Source organism: Zootoca vivipara, chromosome 3, assembly GCF_963506605.1.
Source record: "Zootoca vivipara chromosome 3, rZooViv1.1, whole genome shotgun sequence".
NCBI classification, from domain to species: domain Eukaryota; kingdom Metazoa; phylum Chordata; class Lepidosauria; order Squamata; family Lacertidae; genus Zootoca; species Zootoca vivipara.
The window spans coordinates 66,236,247-66,257,035 of record NC_083278.1 but is presented as its reverse complement, the minus strand read 5'-3'; the positions used below and the strand labels follow the sequence as shown (position 1 = coordinate 66,257,035).

At 39.2% G+C, this 20,789-nt stretch overlaps 1 protein-coding gene across 10 annotated transcripts in view; it reads right to left on the bottom strand.

Moving 5' to 3' along the window:
- The window catches only part of ARID1B (AT-rich interaction domain 1B), a 363,660-nt gene extending 349,893 nt beyond the window's left edge, over positions 1-13,767 (bottom strand). For all 10 annotated transcript variants that reach the window (XM_035108659.2, XM_035108661.2, XM_035108664.2 and 7 more), the window contains exon 1: positions 11,613-13,767. In XM_035108659.2, coding sequence (XP_034964550.2) covers positions 11,613-13,334 — 1,722 coding nt within the window. In that variant the 5' untranslated portion in view covers positions 13,335-13,767. The remainder of the gene's footprint in view (positions 1-11,612) is intronic.
- Positions 13,768-20,789: the final 7,022 nt, after the last annotated feature.

The window sequence follows — 20,789 nt, the reverse complement described above, 5'->3', positions numbered from 1 at the left end:
TACACAATATCCAATACTGTACAGATTGGGTGGAGATCAACCTACCTCCAACCATCCCAATCAGGGCATATGCTGTGCTTGACTGCATTTCCCCTGGATATTGTTGGTAAGAAAGAGTGTAAGAAGATCTTGGCAAGATCAGACTAAAGGCTTGTAGTCAAGCATTCTGTTCTCACAGTGGCCAACCAGACATCCATATCACCCACCAATAAGACACGAGCACAATAGTACTCTGCCACTCAAGTTCCTCAGCAACTGGAATTTCTAGGATAACTTTAGGAATTTTTAAGTGTGGCTACAGTATTTTGCTTTATAAAATTAAACCTCTGGAAATGATAGTAACCTTTTAATTTTATTAGCAAATGGAAAATGTGTGGATGATAACACAAAATATACAAGTTTACTCCAAAACGTTTTCTATATTTTTGCATACCACAGTAATGTTTTGCTTTAGTCAGCCAAAAACTCAAAAATCTGTTTTCAAGCAACAGCTACAGCTGATTAACAAGGAATTTCATTTGCACCCTATCACACTGTACAAATTAATTTATTTTCTCTTCTTTTTTGAAGAATCTGTTGAGTTCATAGTGCTTCTTCAAAACTGGTTGCTTTTCTCCACGTGAAAAATGCATACCTTTAAAAAAATTAAGGCATTATTATTTTAAATAGATACCCTTGGTTTCCTAAGCGTTGTCATCAAATTCAGCCACTACGCTTACAAAGGGAATAAAAGCTTAGCTTATTGTTACAAAAAATAGACCATAATAAAGGTACAACTGAGCAACCAGCAGCCAGAAACTATTACTCCAAACAAACAAAATAGCCTCTCAAACTTCTCTCTTTACACTTCTTTTTCACAGCATCCAAATCAGCAGCTTATCTCTGTCAGTGAATTATTCTTTCCTCTGCCAGGCAGGAGAGCTACTTGTCTGTGTATACTGCCTGTGTGTTATCTATATATGCATTCCATTTGAATCCAATTTCCTTGCATTACCTCTGCCCAGGTCAGGGATGAATGGCTGTCAAATTCCCTCAGGAATAAAAAGAAAAACCCTTTCTTCCTGAGGCAGCAAGTTTCAATTCACAGAGCACATGGCTAATCTACATATGTGAAGGTCACAGCACTTCAGTCAAGGAGGTTAAGAATGGAACAGCTCACGTAAGGGGCTGTCTTAAACATCTTGGCATGGCGCCCAACAACTGAGATTGTTGAAAAGCAATAGATAGCTTCTGGCAGCACCAAGAGTAAAAATATTTTGATCATGTGATGCCATGCAAGCAAACCACTTTGCTTCATGTGAGAAACTTTTACAGACACTAATACATACCACATTTTGAATCAACTCCAGGCACCACCCTCCCCTCCCCTCCCCCATGCTTTGTAACTGAGCTGAGGCGGGGGGGGGGGATAGAAACACTAAAATGACTTCAGTGGAGGCTGATAATTTCCCAAGTTAAAAAGAAATTAATCTTACAGCAAACCCAGGGATATAAATAACAGTTAACTATAAACATCAGTACAAATATCACCCTAACGGAACTCAAACTGTTTGTGCCACTGAAGTCAATTATCTTCATTTATGTAAAGGGACTGCAAAATAAAATTAACTCTGTCCACCATAATAATTCCTCATTGTATGAACTCTGCTGAAGTTCTCAGCTCTAATGCCAGATACATTTCATTTTCATATTGTACAGTTAAGGCTTGCAGTTTCACATACAAATTAGCTTGCACAGCCTGCTGCTTCCATGAAATATGCAAGTGGTCACTTTAAGTGTTTGTTCTCCACACCCAGACTGGAAAAATCTATATACTTGGTTGTCCAGGTGCCTAAAAATTTGATGCTGGTGCATAAGGAATATTTTTACACCTTGCAGGAGTTCTATTTTGCAGAGTAAGACAGAATGAAAAGAACCCTAGCCGGGGGGGGGGGGTGTCACACATTAAATGGACTTGGAATACATTAATTAGACAAAACAGCACATTTTAAGTCCAAAACATAGGAAACAAAGCCAGAAAATTCTGAAAATGCAGATCACCAAAAACCTTTTATTTCTTTGAAAATTAAGGGAATAGTAACTACGTCAGATGTTTTCTCATCTCAGCACCACAGTTATAAATAAAACTTAACCTCCTATTCAACTGAAGAAAACTGTTTTACAGTACAAGGTACTGAAGGTAAGAAATCAACACCATGTTTACTGGCCCAGCAACTGTATGCTTAGTACTGGGCACAAATCATGCTATTAACCCAATATTGAAAGTGCATTATTACAACACTACAAGCACATCTCCTGAATTTGGATGCTATGCCAAACTGTGAAGAGTCCAGTCTCCCAAATGCCCCTTTCTTGCAGCCTATCTTTTCGCCTCTCACAATGTGCAATTACATTGACTAGCAATGAACACATGCCTACTCAGGAAGAAGTCCCTTTGAGCCTCTGGATAGGGGGTTGCATTTGCCTTGTTGGATCACATCTTGTATATGTTTGCTATAAACTGGGACAGATCTGTTCAACTGACCACTTCTTCTTGAGAGGACAAAAGTCCAGCAATGGTGACAAAACAATCTTTATGTTTTCCAGAACACATGAGATGCTGGTACACATGCTCCCAGGTTTTTCTGACAGTTTTCCACAAATCTGCACAATCCTCTTTAAACTATTGAGGTGAGGCATAAAAGCAATTTTGGAATTTGGTATAAAGCATTATACATTGCAGTTCTGTGTGTATTTACTCAACAAATATATACTACAGTCACAGATCTAGTAAAATTATTTTTACTCACAAGTAAGTCCCGCTTTGCTCAATGGGACTCACTCCTAGGTAAGCATACATAGGATTGAAACCCCTAAAGGGGAATACTGCAGTTCATATGCTATTTCCCCCAGAAAAACTGTGCACACCTAAAGATTATAGGATTAGATTTCTCACTTAATAGTATTTTTCATCATTTATGTTCCTATGCCATTTCAACAAACTCACTGACTCATAAGTACAATTCATACAGCTCTGGTATTCTGACCTTTCATCACGTAAATTAGGCTCTCTCATTTCATTCTGGAAATTAAAATTGACAAAAAATGGATTTCAGTCAGGAACTGTGTGGAGTAGATATGGACCTGCACTACAAAATCATACTTTGAAAGGCTTTTTCTTGCCAAAATATTTATTCTAACGACTCTTGACACTCCAATAATCAAATCTGCTTTAAAGACTTTTCTGTACCTATGAACCACAACTGCAAACAATTGGGCCCATTCTTATTTTGCAGGATATTTCAAGGCTAGCATTGTCAGAAAAGATCAAATTGTAATTTAGATCAACATCAAGCTAGACAAAGTTAACTTCTGTGTGAAAAAGCAAGACCGAGTCGTGTTTTAGCATGCAAAATATAGTAGATTTAGTTGTGTAAGTAAGCTATGGATCACAGCACTAGGAAGGAAAATACCTTGCATGACATTCAGGAAAACTGAAGTAGAAACAGGCTACTTAGCAATGCAGTCCTAGACCATAAGGTCAAACATTTTACATTTCCTAAATGTTAAACAAAGTATCTCCAGTGAAAAGAAGAAAATCCCACTGAAAGTACATGTTCAAAAAGATTCTCAAAAAAATTAAGTGTGTTGTTTTGGAGAAACAATTGGCTTAAACCCTTTCATTGCCAATAAGAGACATAATCGGTTTGCCATTGCAATCAATAAGACTTAGGTTTACCTAATTGCAAAATGCAGCTATTCATTAGTTTCCTCTACAACTAATTAATTTATCTGAACACTCATTATATTAAAAAATCCCAATCTGATATCCTATCATACTAGCACAAAACTCAAACACAACAAGCTGAACGGAAAAGGTGTAAAAAAAACCCAGCTGCTATAAAATACAGAAGACAGTGGATCTAACTCATAAAAGCTCAGATAAGGAAGACTAGTATTTGATAGAGGGATTGATTTGGCTTTGTATCTTTCTACAATCCCCTGTTTATTAATTCTCAGTTGTTCTGCAACCTGTTGTTATTAAGGAGGCAGAGGAATCAACAAAACTAAGGCTGCAATGCTAACCATGTTTACTCAGATTCCACCTAATCCAAGAGGTTTACCCCCAGGTATGTAGAGTTAGGACTGTAGGCTAAGTAATATAATACTGGGTGCAAGTGTCTTCACAACATACGGTACTTATCCAGCCTATAAAACTGAGTAGCAGCCTCAGTCCTTCTAGAATAAAGAGAAAGCAGATGTAGATCACAAAATCCAGAATTCACAAACTTAAACAGAAGTTCTATTGAGAGGAAAGGCAGAGGGTAAATAAGTTATGTCCATAAAGTAAGTAAAATTCTAGTACAAAAGCACATCAAATACAAAATAAAATAGGATGTTATTTATACTATGTTAGATACTATTTTTTCCTTCTTGAAATGTTTTTTCTTCACGTATCATAGAATTTCTCTATTTCACCAAAACTACAGAAAAGTGTTTGTTATAAACCATTTCCCCCTTTTTTATTATTTATTACAGCAGATGTGACCAAAACCATCATATAAACTACCCAATTATCATATCATAATATAAAAATGCAATAACTTCACATTACAGAATACCTGTTTTATTTTTAGAAGTACTGTAGATATTGCATACTGAAAACATTTTTACACTCAAATTTAAATAATTATATCCAACTTTTTGTACATTATATAAATTACGAAACAACATACCCTGTTTCTCATATTTTAAGGCATCCCCATAAAATAAGCCATAGCAGGATTTTTAAGCATTCAAGGAATATAAGCCATACCCCGAAAATAAGACATAGTGATAGGAGCAACAGCAATGCCGGCCGCGGCAGGAGGAGGAGGAAAAAAATAAGACATCCCTTGAAAATAAGCCATAGTGTGTGTTTTTTGAGGAAAAAATAAATATAAGACGTGTCTTATAATATGAGAAACACGGTATATTCTGACTTGCAATCTCACAGAGCACAATTTCTATTACAGTCCTCTTAACACTAATCAGGACTTTATAGGGCAAAAATTATCTTCTGCCAAGCCAACTGAATGTAAAGTAAGCATTATGGGAGATGAACAAGGCAAACACAGGTATCATTCTTATTTTAACTATGGTTCTAATGCTTGTTTGTTCATTGATTTATCTACACCTCTTGCCAAACCAAAATTTCTAGTCTGTTCTTCGCCTAAAACAGTAATGTGGCATTCAATATCCACCGTCTTTTATACATTTTCATCTTAAGATTATCTGAAATGCTCCATTTTGTAATTGAATCTAAAATAGTTCTAAGTATCAAATTAAGCCCTCAGACATGCATGTGGAATATAGTTTTAACAGTATTTTGCATCAGCTGACACCCTTGCACAGGTGTCGTTGAATGTGTAATCTGGAAAAAGGATACATACACGTTTAGTATTATACGATTATTTCAAATTTGAGATGATTATCCAAACATACAGAACATACAGCTTTGCATGACCATTTTTATTTTTTGCATGTCAAATATTTGAGCAAAATAAATGTATTCTCATAAAAAAAAAACACCACACTGAAATCATGCTGTGCTCAGAAACTGTCCCTGATTAATCTGTCAACTCTCTTAACAATTACCGGCATATAGGAACATCTGATGAATGCATCGGAAGGAGTGGACTCAAGTTCACTAAAGCTTATGTCATAGTAGCCTTTTAAAGTGCCATTAAAACACATTGGTGTTTTTGCTGCAACAAACTAACAGCTACTGCTTTGGAAGTTTTAAGCGTGAAGAGTATTTCAATTTAGACATATTTTTAAAGTATTGCAATGGGCCCCAAATTAAGATGCAATATAACTACCTGGGGATATTATTATTATTATTATTATTATTATTATTATGGATTTCTTGATTTTCAAAAGTATGTGCAATGTCTCTCTCTTGTATTTTTAAATCAGTTTCATTTGTTGAGACATTGGGAAGAAAAAGGGGGAAAGAGGTGGACAGGTGGGTGGGGGTGGGGTCGGGTGACGATGTTTCTATTTTACTTAATATATGTAGGGTTTGTTGTCAGCGTTAACATAATGTCATGCTTTACAGTGCTGGGTATAATACGTCTCCATGTATAGTATGTCCCCATCCAAACTTCTTATCTGGGGGCAAACAAGAAGCAGTTTTGCACTTGTGTATATATCATCTTTAATTTGTGGTTTCAGTAATAGGAATGGTTTGTGGCAGCACTTAACGAGACTTAAATTTAGAATGAATATATATATATATACAGTATATATATGTATGTATGAACCTGGCTCTTAATGTGTATACAGGTCTTTTACAGATAATTCAACCAGAAATGAATTATATAAATGCATATTTCTTTTTAAAGTGCCTCATTTTCACAAACAAGCATTATTTTTGTAATTACTCATATCTACATTGATACTCCTCGTATGGATTATCTTGAAGGCGGCTTACAAAACCTAAATAAATTAAGTAAGTATTTCTATCTGAGCAGTGGGCAACACATGACAACAGCCTACTTTTTGGAACCCAAATTAATGCTACCCCAATTTTAAAAACAAATTTTAAAGCCACTGAGGCATGTTGGCAAAGTAAACCTGAATTAATTCAAATAACACCCTAATCATAAAAAGGCATTTTGGAGCTATGTAAATAGCCCCAAAATTGAAAAATTCATATTTATCATATGACATTATAATCACAATACTGAAATTTATTCCAATGGGTTAGCTTACCACAGCTAAACACTGCTGGGATCTGAAATTCTCAAGCCTTGAGCAGGCACAGCAAGTGAGGTACCACTGCTTTACATATCCACAGAGAATCTTTAGTGCCTCCTAATACATGGCACATTTTAAAATAGTACTAAAATGCAAGGCAATTTTGATGCTTTAACAAGCTTAAGGGGCAGTTATATGAACAAAAAAAAAACCATATAAGCCATATACTACGTAACTTGCAGCTGATTAACATTTCAGGTCACTCGCCCTGAACTTAAGTAAGCACAATGAACATGACTAAAAATATTCCAAGTGTCTAGTCACCATCGTACCTAGAGATTTCACCACCACTCCCCAATTCTGTGCTCCCTCCACACACACACACCCCAAAATTGACTTTCCCCCCCAGTCATAGCATTAAGAAAATACACACAAGGATTTGAAACAACTATCTGCATTTAAGCTTCATACAAAATTCTAGAACACTGATCAACCCAATCTACATAAGTAAAGTACCGGTAAGTTTTGTGCTTGGGCACAAATCTGATCCTGTATAAGCCCAGAGGTGTTTTTATCCTCATATATCAATCATCATCTGTATTATATGCTACTCCTGTAAACACATTCTAAATAAATAATTGGGGTCATTAGCTGCTTGGTAGGTGGAAAAGAAGGTGCCCCTCTGTACTTGGACTTCTACTAGATGGAGAACATCCTTGGAAGCAGTACTTTGCACTCCCTGCTGCTGTTGCATGAAGGTACCAGGGCTGAGGCCTTTGTTTTAATGAAACATTTTCGTCTAATATGCATGGGTTTACTGTCTAAATACATTTATTAGTTATATATTTTTCAGAAGGAAAACAAACACAAAATTTAGCCTTGTCTCTAACATTGAAGACAGTGGAAAGCCTGTTCAAAATGAACTAATTTACCACTATTGTTACATGCAGCACTCTTGCATATAAATTCCTATGAAAAACTCAGTATTCCATCATTCTTAGCACACTGCAGCCTGTAGTGTACACACTGATCCCCTCCATGTTAATAATATAATTACCAGCAACAAGAGATGCTACTAATTTCTTGGTAATGCTCCTTTACAATTTATTCTAGATGGAGAATTATGGTCCGAAACCGACATCTGAAAAGGAGTAATTTTCTCCCATTAGTATACTGATAATCTATAGGCATCCAGCTGACATTTATCAGAAAGTCTCCAAATACTGGGTTCTGGTCCCACTATCCTTTTTTAAGACAAAGCTCAGACGAAATAGGATGCAGCTGGCATAAACACGAGTTGCAGAGAGGGAAGCAGCTTCTTTAATAGATACACAGTCTCCACAGCAAGAAGAATGTATTTAGAAAATCAACTATTGAACAGATTTTTCTAATAACTAGCCAGTATTTTTTTCAAATTAGTTATTCAATGAAAAACATGGTGATAAAAGGAAACATGTACTATTGCACTCTATGTGCCTATATCTAACGTGAATTATATCCCTGGAATGCAAGCTCTAATGAATTGAGTCATGTGACTTCTGCTGTTCATGCCATACAGTCACAAAACTAGTAAATAGTAAAATAATAGTTGATGAGATTTGTATGTCACTCCTAAATGAATTATCATAGACCTTATTTGCAGGAAGACTAATGCTGCAAAGCTGAAGCACACACTTGAACTGGACTTTATCTGTGTTCCTTCCTTTTTCTGCAATAGGAGATCCCTTTGTAGCTGGCAAGTGCTATGAAAAATAACAACCAAATTTTATTTAAATGGGTTTTTAAAACAAATGAGATAGAATACTTGGTCATGGTAGAATCTATCTCCCCACATATTAAAAACACAAGTAGACACCAATAAGTAATAAGGTCATAAAGCTTCCAGGTAGTGTATTGTATTCTATCTTCTTTTATTTTACAGGGAAGGTTAAAGTGGTTATGATTAGAATCACCAATTACCTTGTGAACATCTGTACAAATATAGCTATACATTAATATGCACACACATGTGCATTTTTAAACAGATATAGCACACATATATTTGGCTAGGTATTAAACCCAATATACTCACATGAGATGGTAAATATTCTATTCCATACATTAAGACTATACAGAGTGTTCATCCACAGGAATACAATAGCAAAAGTGTATATTTATACTTTTAAGAATTTTATGTATAATGAAGTAATTGGTTTATTTTTTTTATTTTATTTTTGCCTTCATTACATTGTTATTTTAAAAGAACTACCAGTTTACCTCCATCATCTTCTTAATTACCTGCATCAGTTGGAAAGATGTTAAATTGTAATAATTTTTTTTGGGGGGGGGTGGAATACTAATGATCAATGTTCATCACAAATACTATGTAAAGTATCAAAGAAAAGAATGTTGCCAGAATATGTATTATAAATCACATCCTGCATAATAGTACCAAACATATTTGCTACTACAAGCAGGATATGAACAAGTTAAGTGCAAACTATGTTCATTCCAAGATTCATAAGGACATTATGATTTTGTTCTCATTCCAATAAATAATTAAAAAATTGTAATACCTATTGGGGCTAAATAAGAAACAACAGTAACACGCATTACAATCCTCCTTGCTATGCCTTTTCTACCTATTAAAGCTATATGTTTTTAATAGTCTATTGTTTAAAACAAAGGAGACCAAGCAAATCTTTTAAAATTGATTATGAGATTACACATACACATCTTCATTACCTAATGGTTTCAACTAACCCTTTTGTCTCAGAAAATTCAAAAGAGTAAAAGATTAACTCGCTAAATTCTGACTTCCCCATGAAGTCAAAAAAAGAAAGAGAAACGAAAACATTAGAGGAACACACTGTAGACAATAGACAAATATGTTTTCAGTCTGTCCAAGGTTCAAATTATTTTTTTCAGGTTAACCCATCAGTCACTACTGCAGTCACTGTCTACTCTAGGACACAATCATTTTAAAATGTCTTTTACCACGGTTCCTGAAAGCATATTCAAAGATTTAACAGTCCATAATAACATCATCTTGTTAAGGATGGAAAAGGTCCCCAATAAAACTTAAATATATTGTTACCCCTTTAACGTAATTCACTTCCTTAAAAATCAAAGCATAAGCTTGTATTTTTTATATCAACAGAACTAAATGAAGCATGATGCCTGCTGTTTCTAATCAAGGAAATCCAAATGCAAAACATATTTTTTTAAAAATTATATATGGTTTTCTAGATTTAAAAAATAATAATTTTAAACAAAAAAGTGACAACATTATCTATCCTTGGTTTATACAAGAGGTCACATATCTAAAGATATTGGAGACACAAACCTCATAACAAGTACACAAATAAAGCTAATTCCACTAAATATATATTACATTAAAAATAAGTAATGTATAATACTATGCAGAATGAGTATGAATGTAGAATTCAGTCAAACAAATGCAGATTACAGCACAGATTTTTCACAATATGTTCTACTACAATTACACTTGTTTAAAAAAGCCCTAACGGTTTAAATAAAAAGCAATTGTTAAAAGATTTATCCATGTCATCAAAATAAAGAAAAGCTTCAACGTTGATTAACAAGAAAATTACACATAAATTTAAACAATGAAGATCCAATGATCACCTAAAACATTCTTTTTTAAAAAACAATGTCTTTTTAATATAACAGTCCCTTGTTTGCTGAATCCCTCTTAACCTCAACTATCAAAAGATGCCTGCCAATTATTTCAGCTTCTTCTAAGAATGTGTAACCTTGCATCTGTGAGCAAAAGTGCTCAGTTATTATTTGTGGCAAGAATTTTTGTGACTGTACTGCTCAGCAATTCTATTTACATCAGCAATGCTAAATGCCCAATGGTGAGAGAGGAGCCAATCAGATGGCAGATTAGATGTCAACTCAGAGGCAGCTGTCTGGAGACTATTACAGCCAGTTTACCTCCACAATTCAAATTCCAAACCTTGCAAAGGAGATCAAGTCACTCTTTAGGCTCAGACTGCCGAGCAAGAAACATCAAGAGTTCTGAGTTATTTCCTATGGTTTTAAAGGTGGCAAAAAGACAACTTTTTACAAACATCGTCCAAACATGATCTGATGCCTACTGAATTGGTAATTCACAGCCTATAACTGATCAGAAATATTGTGTAGCCTCCAGAAACACTAACTGTTGATCTCTTGCAATACTCACACCTTTTTCGTTATATTCTTCCCCCATCAACCAACGAAGCGTAAAGTTTGCCCGTAAGGGGAGAGCAAACACAGGGAATATCTAATTATAACATTCCACATATTTTTAAACTATTTTTATATTGGTTGTGAGGACATAAGAAACATGCCAAAAGAGAAAGTCATTGGAACAACCAGGATGTGAAGCTCTTTTTATTACTGTGGAACATAGATACAACATATTTAAACTATTTTTGCTCAGTTTCAATATAAAACTCTATCCAAGCGACACTATTTTCTAATAACCTAAAAGAGAAATAGATCAAGACAGGAAAGGAAAGAGAATGTGATTTTGCAAGCTCTGCTGGTTATGGCATTGGTTCCTCCCTTTCCCATTCCAAAGTGATTTTCCTCTGGGCCTTGTGTGTTCAGATTTCTAATAAGTCTAGAGTAGGAGCACTGGGTGGGGTACAGTGGGTCTTGTGTATTGTTCAACTGTATAAATGAAATGGTCTGATTTTTAGGAGGAAAATCATCCCCCCCTCCCCATGATGTCTTTCTAACCTAATCAGAGTCAGACACTGTGCATTATCCAACCCTGTGAGGGAGGGCAGCAAGGAGTTGAGATGGAGTAGGAGAAAAGTAAATTAGAAAGAAAGTAAAGACAGACACACACACGCAACTGAAACAACACACTGCTTGCTCTTTTGGATTCTTATCGTTACCTGGCTCCTGCTGATGGTCTGTCCAGTGTTTCCAGGGCTCATAGCCGGGTGATTTCTTTGTTGTGCTGCTGCCCAGGCTGGGTTTGCACCTCCATACTGGGAACCCATGTCCTTGCCCATGCCTGCTGCTGCTGCCTGCTGGCTTCCTGGGGCGGCTGCTGCTGCTACTCCCTGAGCCTGCTGCTGCTGCTGCGATGGGGCAGCAGTGGGGTTGGCATAATCGGGGTAGCCAGTGCCATAGCTCCTCATCATGGGGCTGGGGGAAGTGAGTAGCTGGTTCAAGGTTGGGGTGGCCCCAGACGGGTGTTGGTTTTGCCCGGAGAACCTTTGGAAGCCCGCAGACCCTGACGCCTTGCCGAGGCTGCCTCCTCCTCCGCCCGGGCCCAGCATCATGCCCTGCTGGTGCTGCCTGGGGGAGTTCAGCACCCCGAAGGCAGACGAGGAGCCCCCATAGCCGCCGCCTCCTCCTCCTCCCGCTGCTGCTGCTGCAGCCGCCGCCACCGCTCCTGCTCCTCCTCCAGTGTTGCTGCCGCCGCCAGGCCGGCCGTAGGCGCCCGTGTAGTGGTTGTACTGGCTGTTGGCGTAGCCTTCGTGCGAGTTGGGCAGGGGGTCCATGCTGTTGGGGGCCGCCGCGGGGTGCATTAGCCCCATCCCGGGGCTTTGTTGTCCGCCATGTTGATCAAAGCAAGGCCCGGCCCGGCTCGCTGAGGAGGCGCCTCCGCTGCTGCTGCTGCCGCCGCCGCCAGCGCTGCCGTAATAGCTATTAAACTCCGAGACACCCACTGCTGAGGGCCCGCCGCCGCCGCCTCCTCCAGCGCCTCCGCCGCTGCCCGCTCCCTGAGGTGGCGGCGGCGGCGGCTGCCCGCTCAAAGGTCCCAAGCCGGGGTGGTCGTAGCGGCTGCTGAGGTGCTGCTCGCCCATTTTGCCCGGCGTCGCCGCCGCCTCTTCGTCGCCGCCGCCTTTATTCGCCAAGGGCTGGGACTGTGGCCGGCTCTGGGGCTCGGCCTGTCCCCCTAAGCCGCTGTCTTTTCCTCCATGTTGCTGCTCCATGTCTGCGCTGCTGGGCTGAGCAGCGCCGCCACCGCCGTTGTTGTTGCTGCCGCCGCCGCAGCCGCCGTTGTTGTTATTCTGCATCGGATGGTGCTGAGGCGGCGGCGGCTGTTGCTGAAATTGATTTAGCTGTTGGTGTGGAAGTGCATGGTGGTGGTGGTGGTGAGCATGGGGGTGCTGGGCATGGAGGTGAGCTGGGTGCTGGTGCTGGGCATGGGGGTGGTGGGAAGGTGCGGCGGTGGCGGCGGCAGGGTGATCGCCTCCGACGCTTTTCAACTTGTGGTTGGGGAGCAGCCCTGTCTCCATAGCCGGGGTAGAAGAAGAAGGTAAACCCGATGAGCTTCCAGCTTCTTTCAGAACCGATTCCGAGGAAGAACCGCTGTTGTTATTACCGGTGGCGGCGGCAGAAGTTGCATTATTGGCCATGTTCAGTTCATTATGGTGGTGGTGGAGATGGTGGTCTACATTATTCAAGCCGCCGCCGCCGCCGCTGCTGCTGTTGTTAGTCCCATCTACGACCCCCAAGAGAGAGCCCGGTCCAGCAGCTCCTGCGGTGCCTGCCACGGGACCCCCAGAGTTGAGATCCTGGCTTAAGTTGCCCGGCAAACTCGGGGTTTTGCCTTTCTTGTTCGCACCCGCCGGAGCCGCTGCTACTTGCGCGGCCATGATCATTGCAACATTGCAAGGAGGTGGGGGAGAGAAATCAATTAACTCCCCTCCAGCCTGAAAAAATAAAATGGGCAAAACAAATGGGGGTGGGGTGTGGAAAAAACCCCAAAAGCCCCACAATTCAAGAAACAAGAACGATTTAACAAAAAAGCCTGCTGATCATTCCCTCCGCGCGCGCGCACACACAAAACACGATTTTTTTTATGACCGAAACTCCCCTCCCCAAGTCCTTGATGGAGATTAGAAATGGTAAGAATGCCTTACGGTCTGTGCCTGTTCCTGCTGTGTGATTTCATGTTGAAAGTTTTTTGTTCAGGTTTAAATGAAACTTTTTTCTTTTCCTCTCTAACCCGGATATGGGTAAATACACGTCTGGCTGAGCCTATCTGGCCCAGCATGGCTTGAGAGAGCGAGAGAAGGAGAGGGGGAGAGAGAGGGAGAGAGCTCTAACAACTATTATCCACTTCTCTCTGATTACTCCAACGCACATGGAAAACGCGGACTGGAGTTTCCTTCCGCCTTCTGCTGCAGCTCTAGTGGCGTTGGTAACATACAAGAAAGAGGAGACGCACACTTCACAGCCTCTCTTCATCAGCCTCGAAAAACAGGGCAGCTGGCACAGAGCTTTGCACACAAAAAAAAAGCGTAGTGGGGGACTGATGCTGCCTTCTCCTGCTTTGTATTCTCTCGCTAAGGCGAGGGGAGTATTAAATCAAAGGTACCCCCTTGCAGCAAGGGCTGCTGTCTTCTAAAAAGAACACACTGTTGTTAGCTTCACCCCCCCCAAAAAAAAATATCAATTTAATAAACTAAATTTGCCTCTGGTGTGATTCTGCATGTTTGTTTGGTTTTTAAAAGTGGTCTGGATTAAACTGTGTAACAGCCATCTACATAAATAAGTGCATATGATCAAACTTAGAAAGCTCTATACAGCTACCTGGGCATGCACAATATAGGGTAAATATGTGATATGAAGGCATTTCTAATTGTGCATGCAACATAGTCCTAATTGGAACTTTGCATGCTTATTTGCATCAAAAACTAGATCCAGCCTACTTTCACATGTGGGTTTTCTTTGCTGGGTCAGGGATAATATATTTGATGGGACACTTATTTCAGAATAAAAGTTATTCTGATTTCTTAAAAAATAAAATCCTTTTTATTAGATTTTATAATTAATGTAATTTGACCTGAGATCACTTGACAAAGGGTGAGTTAAAATTAGATAAAGAAATATGTCAGTAAGGTAAATATTTGCTCTAATTGTTGGTGCACAACCCTGGTAAGTGAGGCTTTGGCGTTGGGTGGGCTTGGAGGGGGGAAGCAGTTTCCCCTTTCACCTCAGGTGGAAAATCAGAATGGGCCACCCCTAAATGGAGCCACTATGGTAGCTTCCTAGCAGGTGGGTAACAAGGTGCTTCCTGGAGGTTGGGAAGTTGGTATGGGAAGTTGGTGCAGTGGAAACGCACCAGCCAGCTCTGCCAGTAAGTTTGCACTGCAGCCTTCTGCCTCTTCCTGCCAGTAAGCCACAGCAATCCATCTGGCAGGAAGCTGGCATTGCAATTCTGCTCCACCCAGCAAGCCACTGCACTGTATCTATTTGAGTCTACTGTAGACTTGTAGGTGCTGCCCCACGCCCCCCTTGTCAGGACTGGTGGCATTGTTAAAAACAATCTATAGAAATCTCTCTGTAAAGTAAATAATGCCAGTATTTAGTCAGAAATAAATTCACTGATACAGCAGCCTGTGTCCATGACCATAGTTGTTACGTATCACAACTAATCCTAGGCATTTCAAAGTAAGTCACTGGGGTTTGCTTCTCTGAGGATTGTGTTGTAAAAGTCCCCCCCCCCCCAAAAAAAGAATAACATGTTATCATGTTATATTAAAGGCTCAAACCACCAAGTAGGACTGCCATGCAGAGTGGCCTCCTTTGTTGTTGTAGTTTAGTAGTTTAGTCGTGTCTGACTCTTCATGACGCAATGGACCAGAGCACGCCAGGCACTCCTGTCTTCCACTGCCTCCCCTAGTTTGGTCAAACTCATGTTGGTAGCTTCGAGAACACTGTCCAAACATCTCACCCTCTGTCGTCCCCTTCTCCTTGTGCCCTCAATCTTTCCCAACATCAGGGTCTTTTCCAGGGAGTCTTCTCTTCTCATGAGGTGGCCAAAGTATTGGAGCCTCAGCTTCAGGATCTGTCCTTCCAGTAAGCACTCAGGGCTGATTTCCTTCAGAATGGATAGGTTTGATCTTCTTGCAGTCTATGGGACTCCCAAGAGTCTCCTCCAGCACCATAATTCAAAAGCATCAATTCTTCTGCAATCAGCCTTCCTTGTGGTCCAGCTCTCATTTCCATACATCACTACTGGGAAAACCATAGCTTTAACTATACGGACCTGACACAAATAGTATTTATATAACAGTAGTGGCTGGTGATTTGCACTTGTTGAAACAAGCAAAATTAACATAATCATCTGTACTGATCTATTTAAATATACTTTGATCATGGATCACCAACTTTTTTGAGCCTGTGGGACACACAAAGATTCATGTTTGTCCAAGGAGTCCGAATAAAAGTCTGGTCTTGCATAACATGAGTTAATAAGCCCCCTGCCCCCCAAAAGCCCTATCAAAATAACCCAGTGGTAGACAACAGAGTAAAATCATAGATCCAGTACTTGGCAGCACAACAAAAACATTGATCCAAGGCACAGATTTTCTAAGATCTTAATGGTTTTTACATAGGATGGCAACAAAACCAATAAATCATAGAATAATGGATAAAGATGACCTATGATTTGAGGGTGGCTGTTAGATATCTTGAAAAATTATGTGGCTATCTAAGGAGTCTTGTCTCATTTCCATGTTTTTGCACAATGGCAGCCCTGGGAAGTACCAGATCCCACATTTTTACAGCTACACAGTTCTGAGCCTTGGAAAAGCACATAGGGAGGTACTCAACTAAGTTCTACTTAAGAGTAGAACCACTGAAATTGGTGAACATGAGAAAGTTAGATCCATTAATTTCAGTGAGTTTACTCTGAGTAAAATCTTAGTTGAATACCGGTATGACCCATAGAGCTGGAAGAGGAAGTGGGGAAAGTGTCACACTTCTCACTTCCTCCTTCAGCAATATAGACTTTGGCGAGGGTGGGGCAGGGAAGGAAGCATCCTCACCACTTCATGGTGAGGGGGACAATGAGGGGCAGCTCAGAGGATTTGTGGTCACTGGCACAGGCGTACATAGGCTGCCTTGCATCCTTGGCAAGGAGCTGTATCAGTGTGGAACTGTATTGATGCCCTGCTCGGCTTCTCAGAGCAGCAGAGGAGACACATGGGAGAGGCATGATTTTTGCACCCCTCTGGGTTTGCACCTTTGGTGGGGGCCAACCTAACCAACCCCTAGGTATGCCCTCATCACTGGATAGGTCTTCAAGCCCATGTGCACCACTTAGACGTCTTTAGAGTTAATTAATACATTGATTTAAAAGCAAAATCAGGTAGCCGATAAAGTAAAAAGCATTGGTTGGCATTCCTTAAAAAAATTATCTGGTTCTTTCCTTCTTTCAAATGCAAAATGCTGCTAGACTGGCCACTAATATTATTAGCACTGTCTAACCATTAGAATATCTTTATTTTCAATAGTATGAACTATGAGCATCTGGTTGGCCAGTGTGAGAATAGATGGGCCAGTGGTCTGATCCAATGGAGCTAGTCTTATGTTCTTAGCTTTTTAATTTCACAAGTGCTGCTGCTACTTGGTAATAGTTACTGCTATTTTTCTGTATGCAAATATATTTGCATTTACACAGTTAAAGAGGCATCTAAAATCATCAAGGTATGGCCAAAAAACCCAACAACAACTAAAGAAGTGAGAAAAGTCATAACATAATATTGATCATAAATTTTAAAAATACATTGGTAACCTATAATTATATTTTTTTCATGAATAACTCATTATTTAAGGTCCCAGTATCTATCTTTGTCAGTAACACACTTCTGTCAAGTAACAAAACATTGTATACAGTTTTGCTGTTTATGTACATAATTTTTAGAAGCATGATCTGCTAATTTTGTGGCCAGCAGCCTGTGGTAGCCGCATTTCTGCAGTTGCCACAGTGTCCAGCTGTCTCAAAGTCCTAATAATCATTTGCATTAATGATGCCTTTAATAAAGTTATTACATATGGGGCTGTTTTCAACATGTTCTATTAATTTGTATGCACAGTAAGGATTTGCTGAAGAGAGTAAAACATTTTCAGCACTACCGTTACGTCCCTAAACAATCAAATCACATCTGCTGTATGTAAAGCATAGTAGATAATCCAAAGAATTACTACTTGCAGTATTGTTAAATAATTAGTCATAGAAATTACTTGCATTTATATATTATCATGCTGCCACTAGTGGCATTAACAAATTAAGATATGTTTTAAGGCAATCAATATGCACTTTACAAACCATATCCAAATCCACTGCCAGCGGAAGGAAAGGAGTGTCATTCACATAAAAGGAAGCAACACATCAGACAATCTCTTTCACTCAAAATACTTATGTATGATATTTGTCCACTGTCATAAACTTTATCGTGATTGAAATAATGATTCCATTGATATGCATTCTTAATCCTGAATAGTGATACCAGATGTAGGTTGGATTGTGCCCATAATGTCCCTTGGAAGTTTTTAACTATGTACTGTACTTTGAGTACAACCCAGCAAAAGTTAACAACTAAATAAGTGGAACTTACTATAATGTCTAAATTCCATTCCACTGCTTTCTATAGAGTATTTCTTGTTACTCGCTTTTGCTGGATTGTGCCTTTAATTTTCCAATGTCTCTGAATCCTTCCACTACATGCCAAAAGCCCTTATATTACATTTTTGTTTCTATTTTGCAAAAGGCAAAACTGTTATATACTGTAGTTAGAAACTGATAGAGTTGGGGAACGGGGAACAGTAAGTAATTCTAGTAGGGAAATCAGGTGCATACCCAAGGGTCATTATAGTCTGTAACAACAACAAATTGCAATTCTATGCAAACTCTTAGAAAGGGTGTATATATCATCTTTGTAGAATAAAGAATAACAGAACCGTAAGATGAATTCATGCCAAGTGATCCATCAGCTTTTGCCAAGAGAATACTACATCTTTGTTATTGAGCCTTTTTGACATTTTATCCTAGATTTTCTCCTTTTTTATATTCAAACACTCACTAATTATACACATTAAACCTCATAAGTTGATTTTGAACTCTTTCAAATGCAAATAGAGAGAGAGGTGTCTAGTTGTATATATTTATGTATGTGTACATTCTAAAATAAAGTATAAACTCAATTACACATTTATTCTTTTATATATTTATACTTAAACTGAAATGTGTCATTTAAAAATCCTGATAAGATACATTGACCATAACTCACAGAAGGATTACAATATTTTTTCACTTACTTTTCAGCTAGTTTTATATAGGATTATAAAATGTGGGGTACTTATATAATTTTTGAATGCACATGATTTAAAAGGTTGGGGGTGTGCATTTTTCATAGAAAGGTGCTAGCCAGTTTGGTTCCAACTATGTCAGGATCAAAGCTATAGACCGAAGGCTGTGTAATAGGGGTCCACTGCACAATTATGGTAAATCAGCCTGGTATAACAGACAACACACACTAGTTTTCCTCCCCAATGGTAGATGCCACACCCTCAAACAGACAGAAGGTGTTACAGACTGTGCAAGTAGTGCATCAAACAGAACAACTATAATTCATTGTTACTGCAAGTTGCAATTCATGCTGAATTTCCTTAGCTTAGATTATGAGGGCAGTATAAACTAAACTTTGTATGTTTGAGCACCTATTAATACGATACCATTTACCATTTCATCCTTTGTCTCCCATTCCAGCAGTGATTTTTAAATTTTAGATACAAATGCCTGAATGTCCTGCTTGTAGGTTTCCTGGTACAATCTAGCTTGTCGCTGAGAGGAAAATAATATTGGATCAGATCAAGGGCAGAGAACAGGATCTAACTGGTGGGCTGGATCCTAACTATTCCCGCCATTTGTGGGCCATTTTGACAGGTGGGCAGGACTGCCCACACCTCAACCACATGACATCACAATGACATCAGGCATCTCAAAGTAAATGAACAACAACAAAAAACCTTTACAGCACAACTTGAGTTTATGTGTGCGTGTGTGGTAATTTTACACAGCAAGGAGAAGACCAACTTTCTTTTCAATATGTGAGCTTTATATATCAAAGCTCTTGTAATGGCTTTTGTGAACAAGATATTCCTTATGTGCTTTTTGGGGTACAAGCATGAGGGGGCTCTAGAATCATAGAGTTGGAAGGGATCCTGAGGATTATCTAGTCCAGGCATAGGTAAATGAGGCCTTCCAGATGTTTTGGGACTACAACTCCCATCATCCCTAGCTAACAGGACCAGTCCATGCCCATGCCCCTTATGTTGATTGAACCTGCAACCCTGTTGTTACTTGTTTCTTTCCTTTTTTACAATTCAGGTCAGTTCTTAGCCAATTTGATGTGAAGCCTACTTCTGTTAGATGACCTTTTTTATTTGAGCAAATCTTATTTCTTAATGAATCTCAGAACATTGCAGGGATGACTGTACAAAGCCATTGCTTTTTCTTTATTGCCCACTAAAGAAACATTTATGATTAACCAGAAAAAGAGAACTAGATCATTCTCTTCAGCTGGAGGCACTGGCCTCTGTAATGTCCTCCCTTCATGTATGGCCTGTTTCAACTAAACTGTTAGAATTGCAATATAAAAATTCTATATCAATGGCAGTAACCATTTATGAAGATGAGCCAGATTGCAAGTCATTGCTCAGGTGGATTTTAGAGAAACTCTTATCAGCAATAGTGTTTTTCACATATACTGCAGGGCATGCTGTAATATTATCCCTTCAAAAGGTCGCTTATATAGAAGATTGAGAAAATTATGACTTTCCTAGGAACAAGTGGTGGAAGATGGTTCTTGATAGGGATACCTGGATTTTGAGGTATACCTGGATAACTGGAAATAGACACGGGTTGTCAACTAATTAAAAGGCTGCAAATAGGAGAAGAGAAACAATGAGTTTGTATAAGGCCATCCAGTGGCTGAGTGCTAAACTTTGTGGACTTCCATCTCATACATAGCCCATTCTCTTGGTCTGTCTGCTATACCAGCATCTCTGCTGTGAAATGTGCCACAGCCTACCTGTGTCAAAATAAAACACACGCTTCTTAATGGGAAATGTTATAGCCTATTACCAGATCTAAGATGCAGGAAGCGAAATGTCTGAGAATTCAGGAAAGAAAATGTTGAAGTAAATTAAATTCAGCACTATACAAATACATCTGCTGTTGTCCCTTTCGTGAGCCTAAAATATTTTACAAGAAGAATAGGGAAATCAACAAAAATCCTCTCTGTGTGAGATGCCCTGTAAAAATA